This window comes from Etheostoma spectabile, chromosome 14, assembly GCF_008692095.1.
Source record: "Etheostoma spectabile isolate EspeVRDwgs_2016 chromosome 14, UIUC_Espe_1.0, whole genome shotgun sequence".
Lineage (NCBI taxonomy): Eukaryota > Metazoa > Chordata > Actinopteri > Perciformes > Percidae > Etheostoma > Etheostoma spectabile.
This window is the reverse complement of record NC_045746.1, coordinates 19,885,687-19,895,169: the sequence shown is the minus strand read 5'-3', so window position 1 is coordinate 19,895,169 and position 9,483 is coordinate 19,885,687. Positions and strand designations below refer to the sequence as shown.

The following is a 9,483-nucleotide window of genomic DNA, read 5'->3' as shown; positions in this document are numbered from 1 at the left end:
GAAACCTTGCATCTGATAAATGATGGTTTTCTACTGTACATGAATGAATTTTTAGCATTTTCTAAAGGCATTAGTCATCACATGGTGTCATGATTGACTTCTGTGTCACCTGCTCCCATTCGGTTGCATTGGGACTTGGTTACCACGATTAACCCAATGGGCCCATTTCCCACTAACATCAAATTTAATCAAATTGAAGTTATACTTGTCCTGATGTTATATTAAAAAGAACTGGCCTGTCAAGAAACAGGCCTATCCTAAAAGGAATATTTGGACAGTTTTGAAAATACGCTGATGAATGAATTGCCAAGATGATAGAGAGTAAATTGAGAAGATCAATATCAATCTCACATTAAATGTGGAGCTGGAGCCGGAGCCAGGAGGCCATTACCTTTTAGTTTTGCAAAAAAAGACTGAAAAGGATAAGGAAAGAGCCAGACAGCCTGGCTCTTTCCAAAGTTCAAAAACACGAGTGCCAACACCTTTTAAAGGTTCTATATATGATATTTTGAATATCAGGATGACAGAAAACAACATTTTTCAATGCAAAGATATATATAATGTGTGTGTTCTCTTTTCTCTGTTTGGGTAGCCAGGCTAGCGATGTGTGCATGTGAGTCCCTCCCTTTAAAAACTGTTGGACCTCCTCGGTTTGTAAAGAGAGTAAGAGCGTAACCTCCCACACAGCATTGTAAAAGCGAGATGGCGGAGTGCATTTTGAAGCATTTAGCTAAAACCGACCTGGCAGATTTTCCTCCACCAAAGAAAACTTCAGTTCTTCAGTCAGAAAGGTTTTCGGTAGCTAGCGTTCACACGATTGCTAGCAAGCTAATAATTATGTAATATTCAGGTCACTTGGCAGATGGAAGGAATAGCTCCTTACCAAGCTGAATATGTTACTAATGTTACTAAATTAATTCTATACAGGTTACCCGTGGGATCTTAAAAGTCTTCAGTATAAATATATGAAAAATAAGGCCTTAAAAATGTCATTAGAAAGTCTTTTGTTCACAAATTTCTTACATTTTAGTCATCAGACCAAGCCAAGCTCAATAGATTTGAGATTGGTCTGTGAAGTCCGCTCTGTTTTTTCTCTGCACAAGAGGCGGGACCAGCGTGCATAGTTCAAATGACTCTGGGCGCAATTGGAAAGTCCTTCAACCAATCAGACCAACGATCCGCGGGACGTAGAAGCGACAGCGGCATTAGCAGGTTTGCTGCCAATGGTGGCGTTCAGCGGTTGCTATGTTGAATGCAAACAGGAAACTGCTTGGTTGCTTCTCTATCGTTATCGTGTTAAACCCGCCAATAGCGCGCCAGGTAGATAAGCCACTTTGTGATTGGTTCCTGCAAAATTGTGAACTGAAGCAGGAGAATTGAAAGGTGCAGGTTTCCAGACCGAGCTGCAGGGCAAAATCAAATCGCCCGCCGAGTGGGGGGGGGTTTACCCGGTCTACGTCGTACATGTGTCTTGTCCTTTCTTGAGATTAAATGACTCCTTTATTGTTTCGTCACAAAGCATTTATATATTCAGTACTATAATAAAATATTGCATTGAGTTCAAGTACTTGGTAAACAGTTATTTGTATAGCCTAAAATCCTTTCCAATATTCCATAATACCCTCCATACTTTTGCCAGTGTTACATTCTATTCTTAATGGTAAAAAAAATGTTTTTAAAAGTCTTATACAACCTGTGAAAACCTGGGGATACCGTGTATATATATATATATATATATATATATATATATACACGGTATCCCCATATGTATATATATATACTGTAAAAATCAATATTACAACTAACAAAATAATAGCCAGGATGTACAGTACATTCTCTTGCTTGCCTAGCGTACTGACCTTGTCTCTTGATGTTGTTCACAAAAGGGTAACTGTTCCGTTGTTCTTTGGACTTTGAGATTGGAGGATAATCATGCCGCTCCTGCATGTGACCCATGATTTATTGAAGAATGAACATGCCGGCTGTAATGGGCTTTTGTGGGAGAATTGTTCTTTAAACCCATTACAGAATGATAGATATTAAAAGCACTCTATTAACAGAAGAATGACAGCCACCAAAGACCCACCACAAAAGGCCATTATTCAGCTGTCTCTCACCCAGTCTGCTGATAAATACAGTAACCACTAAGGCCTAAATACAAATGGCACAATAAATATAAATAACATTTTGGCTTACACGTTGCATGTCCTTGCCAGTCTGTAAGATTGCAGAGAGGAAGAACTAGGACAGGCAAAGTTGGATTCCTCACCGTTAATGCCTTCTGTGACTTCAATTGGATATTACCAGACACTGTCCCCTAATATAGACATCATATCCTGCCCCAAGTGCCCCGCCTGGTTCTCCCAACACGTCTGTCTCACCCTGGCATAACCCTCCTGCATCCCCATGTGAGATCAGAGCAAGAGAGTTTTTGAAATCTTAACTGTTCCCGTCCCTCCATAAAATCCTCCCTCTAGTTTTCTCTCCTTGCACTTCCTCTCCTCTTTCATCTCCTCTTTTTTTTTTCCTCTTACACCATCAGAATGGACAATTTGTATGAATCCCATGCTTTCAAACCAGGCTCGCTTATATTGACATCCCCCCACTGGTTTTGTTAACATTACTCATACTTGCCAGCACCATGCAGATTATTGTTTAATGTGATTTCATTGAAAGAAAAAAAGAAAAGCCATCCCCTCACTGGTGCTGGTCAGGCACGTAACCCCACACAATGCTCATTTCAGCCAAGCTCCGATTGTTTGATTGGCATTCACTGCTGTGTTTGCCAGAAGTGCTGGCAGAACCTGGCAGTTATTTTCATAAAAACAGGAAGGGTTCAAATTTCCCTGCTGTTCTGCGTTCCGCTGCTCTTGCTGCACCCCAAAGAAAAATCAGCGTGCAACTTACAGGAAGGGAAAAAAAACCATTAGCTGGCCTAGTGCAGCTCTAGGCTCAACATTTCTCCGTGCCTTGTTTGACACTTTCTTTTCTCCTTTTTTAAGCCCAGTGTGAATCCACTTGTACAAATCCTACACTATCTCAGCCAGACCTCTCTTCTCTCTCATATTCCTGCAGAGAATCCTCTTAGAAATGTCCTGGCATGTGTTTTGCTCCACAGTGTGAACCTTTTACCTTTGCGCGCTGCTGATCAGTGAGATCTGGACTCGGTCCTGGGTTGACAGCAGGCCATCACTCTGCCCTGTGGTTTGACTAGCTGACCGATAAGAGACGCATGGGGAGGAAGCGGTGGAAGCAGAGGATGTGAGGATCAGAGGGAAGAATGGGGGGGTGACAGACAGGTATAATTAGGAGGCTGGGGAAGAAACAGAGGGGAAAATTGGGAGGGCTCGACGGATGCCGAACATTGTGGCACTTTCCATGCGCGACTGTGTGCGCTTTTCCACTGAACCTCTTCAAATAACCCCTCTGCCTGTTTGTCCTGTGTGTCTGTCTCTGTCTGTCTGTGTGTCTTTGCTGGGCCGAGACCTCTAACCCCTGGCAAAGAAAGCACGAGGCACTAAACAAACTCATCTCTCATTGTTTCAATCTTGGACTGAAACAAGAGTGGAGAGGCAAACTTGGCTCACACCAACATGAAGTATAGAACAAAGGACCGTTACAGTAGTACAGGCTTTTCCCCAGCTGGCAAAGGGGGGCGGGGCGACAAAAACTCAAGTGGCAGCAGCTGGACAGACATGTGTTTTAGAGCAAAATGTCTGCAAAATGCAGCGCAACAAGCCTCTGGGAGAGAGTGAATGAGTCCCATTCAGCCTGATCCCAGCAATGACTGACTGCACCCTTACCAAGGGATTACACTGAGAAGAACATTACTACACACTTGTAAGAGGATTGTTACACACGTAGAGGATGACACTGCTACTATCATTACAGCATACAAAAACAATACAAGACGAACTGTGAATACCTCCTCCAAAACTGAGCAAGACTTCCTTAAAAAACAGCCATCAATTCCTGCCCTTTTTTTTTTCTTTTCCTCTACCCATTTTTCCACCCCTCCTTCCAACCCCTTCATCCCCTCTGCAGAAGCCCTGGAGGACCCGTCAAGTGCCGGCGTTGTGGCAGTTGCCGTGATCTGCTCACTCCTGGCCCTGCTATTGGTTGTCGCGCTCGTTGCCGTTCTTCTGACCCGGAGTCGCCGGCAGCAGAGGCGCGGCTTCCCCAGCAGCGGGGACTCCATAGCAGCCGGCAGCAGTGGCAGCAATGGTGGAGACTATGGCAACAAAACCTGCCTGCTCTTCAGTGGGACTGGCACCAATGGCAGTAAGAACGGGACGGGGGCGAACAACAATGGGCCCGTGCCCATCTACACGTACCGCGAGGGCTGCGACGCCACGGGGACTCTAACGGAGAAGGCCAATAACTACCACCATCATCATCTCCACCATGCCTCGATGGGCAACCCCTCCTCCGCCCACGACATTCTCCTTAGTGGAGAGATAGACGAAGCTGAGAGGAGGAAGTTCGACCTGGATGATAGCATGGAGGAGGAGTACGACAGGTTTGGAGGCATCGGGGGAGGCGGGAACATGCTCCCTCCAGCCTATCACGTCCATCAAGGCCGTGGTGGGGAAGAAGAAATGGACGTGTACCTCGACGACGACATGGAGTCTCAGAGAGACGGCTCTGTCATTTCCCGGACTGCCATTTATGTCTGAGGACAGAGGAGAGGGCTGGAAATAGGAAAAGGAGATGCGGATGGAAGAAGAGGGGAGTTGGAGCCAGCCGTCTTCTCCACCAATTAAATCAACATCGCTTCTATCGGCTAAACACTTTCCCGCTTCACATTCAACCTGATTAAAGAGATGGCATCAATTCCATCCTCTCTAGTTGGCATCGGCTGTATAATATTGTACAAGAGGATTAGAAGAAAAGTGATAAAACGAAAACAAAGTCAAGTTGAAGCTGATGAAGGAAAATGCGTTACGGCAGTAGTGGACTGTGGCTGAATCTGTGACTGTGTGTAATCAAGGTGAGGGATTTCGTTCGGTGTCAGCCAAATAGAACAAGACGAGAAATAAGAAAAAATGACTGCAGAACGCCGACAAAAACCACAGCAACTCTGATGCGACGCTGCTTGATGCTACGGTCTTGTTTCTTCAGCTTTGCTAGTGTGTGATTGTGTTGAGTGACTCCATTCTTTGTGTTTCATACCTTAGCAGAACCATTCAAAAATCGCCTTCCTGTTTCAAAATGAATTGGGGGAAAAAAAGAAAAAAAAACGTCATCAACATCTTGAACTCCACATCAAACTGTCCAAACGGCTTCTGTGGATAGTGCCACTGTGCTGCCTACTCGTCTGATAGGTCTGAGACTTCAAGCTGTTTTAAAACTTGAAAAGCCTAACTTGTCGTCTTGGCAACAATGACGGAGTTTCTGTTCATCCCAGTGAGAACTGTATTTTTCGGGCATATGTACAGTGACTCTGGGTTCCTGCCCCACCCTGTGACACCACCCGGATTCCTGATGGGTGCCGCTGGAGCAAGGGCCTCTAAACTGAGAAACATAAAAGACTCAACAGTGTGTGTTAATGTGTGGCTGGCTGTGGTGTTAATGATGTGCATCATTTATATATTGGGCGCCATGTCACTGTAGCACAGTTGTTGTCGTCGATGTTGTTGTTCTTGTTGTAGATGCTGTTGTTGTTATTGTTGTTTTTTGATGTTGTGTAATGGTGTTGATCTCGCTGAGGAAAAGACACACCGGGAGCCTTGGGGGTTTCACACAGTACCACGTTGGGTCGGTAATGACTCATTTAATGGGTAAAAACTCTACCAATTCTATTTTTTTTCCCATTTTTAAATCTCTTCTCATTTCCGCTTTCTTTACTCCTCTGCCTTTCATTTTCTTCTTTCTGTTCCACATGCATCCTGCAACATTTGTATGTTTTGCTGACGCTCTGTCCCACACACATTACATCTCTCTCTCATTCTGCTCTTTCTTTATATACAGTACATAATGGGCGGCTTAGACGAGGGCCGCAATGACTGTGTGCAGGGAGAAGGGGATAACTTGTATTTATATTCCTATCTGGGTCGCATTCAGCGAGGCAAAATATTCACCGGCTGTGTTGGAGGCTGCTGTATTTCATGTATTCATTTTCCATGTCCTGCAGAATGTTCTTAGGCTATGTACCAGATTATTCCATGTTTTTTATTCTGATTGGATGGAAAGACCCATTTAAAGAGTGGAAGGGAAACAGGCTAAATGAAATCCCAAACTCCCAGGCCTTTGTTTCTCGTACACTGACAAAACAGTTTCTCTTAAAATCCGTGACAACATCTGCTGACAAGGTGGGCTTGTTTGTCTTTGATGAGATCGCCCACTGAACATTAAGATAGTTGACTGCAAAACTTGTGAAACTTGGGAAGTTTTTAAATTGTGATGATTTGGCGACTGAATGATGGTAATAATTAATGGTACTTCTTTGAATAGATATCATTTGCAAAATATTTGCAGCTCTTATGTTTCTGGAACACAGTTGCCTTATTGAGTCCCAGCGTTTTCCTACTCATTATTTTTTTGTTTTTTCTTCTTCTTCTTCAGGGCACCAAATTGGCAAATCTCTCAATTAACTGTTGGATTATCGCTTGTCTATTTGACACAAGGAGGCTCTGGGAAGGGGAAATCTCTACATCACAGGCAAACTTCCTTGGAGATGTAGAACCTGTTAAAGTTAGATAAAAAAAGAAGAGATGTGACCAAGGCCACAGTTAAAATGAAATGAAAGAAGAGCAAACTAGGCTGGTGTTGCAAGCTTCAGCAACAGGACTGAGCACACACTCTGCTTCAAAAGATCACTATGCTATGACACATCACAACCACACACTCACTTACTGTAGACATGGAGTGTTTCATTGAGCAACTTTTGTTGCTGGAGTCACTTTGCAGTAGAGGGTACTTTGAGTAAAATCGCCAATAAAACAGTGTGGTATATATTTACAGTTTTGCATAATGTTAGTTCAAGTACTATTTTTGAGAAAGGATCTGAAAAGGGAATCTTCTAGTGGGTAAACAGGCCTGTTTACCGAAAATGGTCTCCTACTCGTATTATTGTCCCATTTCATTCACTTATGCCTCATTAAAATGTAACACTATATTGTCATAATAATTAAGATGTTATTACTCAAAATGAATTCAGTGGGTTCAAGTTCTGAACACAGATTTGTCTATGACTGAAAGCTGAGATTTTTCAAATCTGAAATTCAAAACCTCAGTTGATCTATCTTGTTGTGTTAAGGAAGTGGGTTTCAGTCCTGAGCGGGTCCCTTGTTGTTGATTGTTGTTGAACATTATACACTGTGCAATCTGCTATTCTGTAAATGAGACTGCTATATCTGCGTAGTAACAGTACATTTCAGTGGAGACATTTCATACTGTTTCACAGTGTTTGGACAGGTTGCTAATTAATCTCAAAGTAACTGACAAACAGCCATACTGTAACGTCTGTTGCCACACGTGTCACATGTTGTACTGTAGGACTTGTTTATTGTATCACTGCAGTACAGTTTGGTAAAGTAAAGTATTGAAGTGTGTTTTCAACTCTGCGCGGTGCATGCATGCTCCAAGACCCACCAGTTTTCTTATTTAGATAAAATGTATGGTGTAATATTCAGGTTACAATTTGATCCAACAATTTAAAGATAACTTATTTTCTTGAAGCGTGGTGCCCAAATTAAAGATATATTCTTTCTTTATTGGAGTTTTAAATGTTATTGATTTTCACCCTAAAAAACTTTATTGGAGTCATCTCTCTCTCTAGCACATTTACCCTCTATTTGGCCATTAAATTCCTCAGTACATCTTTTCTCCAAGGGTTTCTTGCAGCGGCATAATTCTGAACAGTCAACCGTGATCACAACTTTGGCGCCTAATTAGTCCCTGAAAATCTTGTAGCGTGCATGTACCCATAGTGAGGAAACTCATCATCAGTCATAACTTTTGTTTTTGCACAACCCATTTTCAATAAAAAAAGAAACAATTCTCTGTGGAAACAGCTGGTAATTAATTAAGCCGAGCCTAGCTATCGGTCTATAAATAATATAAGCCTTTTTCTTTCCTCAGCACATTTCACAGCACGACGCAGTAATAGTGCACCTGCTCTGGGATATTTAGCCTCCCCAACAGATCTGCTACAGGACATGTTTTAAGTTTTGCTAACTCATGGAGAAGTGCAGTCCCTTTGTCACAACAACCTCTCTCAAGTTCAAACACTTCCACACACCTGGAAGCTAGCCATTGCATCACAGTGTTGCCTACGATGCAGCATAACTGAAGGCGCCATTTACACCTGGTATGTGGTCTGTGTTGTCTGAATCTGCATATGTTATCTGGATAAGGACATCTGTATTTAGTTCTGGTAGTTCTACTTTGTAATCAATGTGCAAATTACTTAAAGGTGATCTATTATATTGCATTTTCAGGATCATACTTTTATTTTGTGTTTGTAATAGAACAGGTTTACATGCTTAAATGTTCAAAAAACACTTTATTTCTCTCATACCGCCCATGACTGCTGCACCTGTATTCAGCCTCTGTCTTAAGACGCTCTGTTGGAGCGCCTGTTCCGTCTGCTCTGATTGGTCAGCAGTCTGTGTCTCGCTCCTGTTGTCAGTGTGTCCAACTTCAACAGAGCATACAGGAGGACTTTGTACAATGAAAACACAAATAAAGGCTTATAAACCAAATATGACACAACCGGACACGTTTCAGCAGCAGCTTGACCCCAAATTTGGGAGAAATTAACAACATTGGCAACCAGGATTACAGGTTTCCCTGGGGTTAGCACACAGCTACTATAGTTAGCAGTGCACAGTAATAGAATAAAGCCGCACTTTCTACTATTAAAAATCACAGATAAAGGCTTCTGTACCAAATACTACCCAACAAGACGCGTTTTAGAAGAAACGTGACCCGAAATTGGGTCGGAATTAACAAGATTGTTCTACTTTAAGTTAGTTAGTAGTGCACAGTAACAGAATATAGCAGCACTTTCTACAGTCAAACCAAATACTACTAATAACCAGACATGTTATAACAGTAATGTGAGCTGAGAAATTAACAACATTGGCCAAGATTACATCTTTCACTGCTGCTAGCTGGGGCAAGGGTCAGACCTTTAGGGGGGCTCCGCCCCTAATGACAATGTGATACAGTGCCTCGCAAAAGTGTTAACCCCCCCCCCGCGCTAAATCTTCATTCCAAAACATCCACTTCTTCAAAAGTAAAATAGTTTATCATCTGGAGAAATGTGCTGTCAGACAAGACATTTGTGAGTGGAATAAGCAAAAATGACTTAATGAGATAAAACTGACTTTTAAACATAGCTGACCTACAAATTTGTAAGGACATTATATAAACAGGAAAGATAAAGGTTCTTGCATCTTTTTTATTCACTACGTTTAGGGGAAAGGAGTCAAAAGGCGATTACAGAGAATGTTCTGAAAACCTTTCTAAAAAAAAAAA

General features: G+C 42.4%; 1 protein-coding gene across 2 annotated transcripts in view; it reads left to right on the top strand.

Moving 5' to 3' along the window:
- Nucleotides 1–9,483, top strand: part of pvrl2l (PVR cell adhesion molecule related 2 like) — a 290,781-nt gene that overhangs the window by 171,295 nt on the left and 110,003 nt on the right. The window contains exon 7 of one of the 2 annotated variants that reach the window (XM_032534911.1): nt 4,045–6,699. The exons of the other annotated variant lie outside the window; for it this stretch is intronic. Within the exon in view, the coding sequence (XP_032390802.1) occupies nt 4,045–4,676 (632 nt within the window). The 3' untranslated portion in view covers nt 4,677–6,699. Of the gene's footprint in view, nt 1–4,044; nt 6,700–9,483 lie in introns of those variants that run through there. 2 annotated transcript variants of the gene reach the window in all.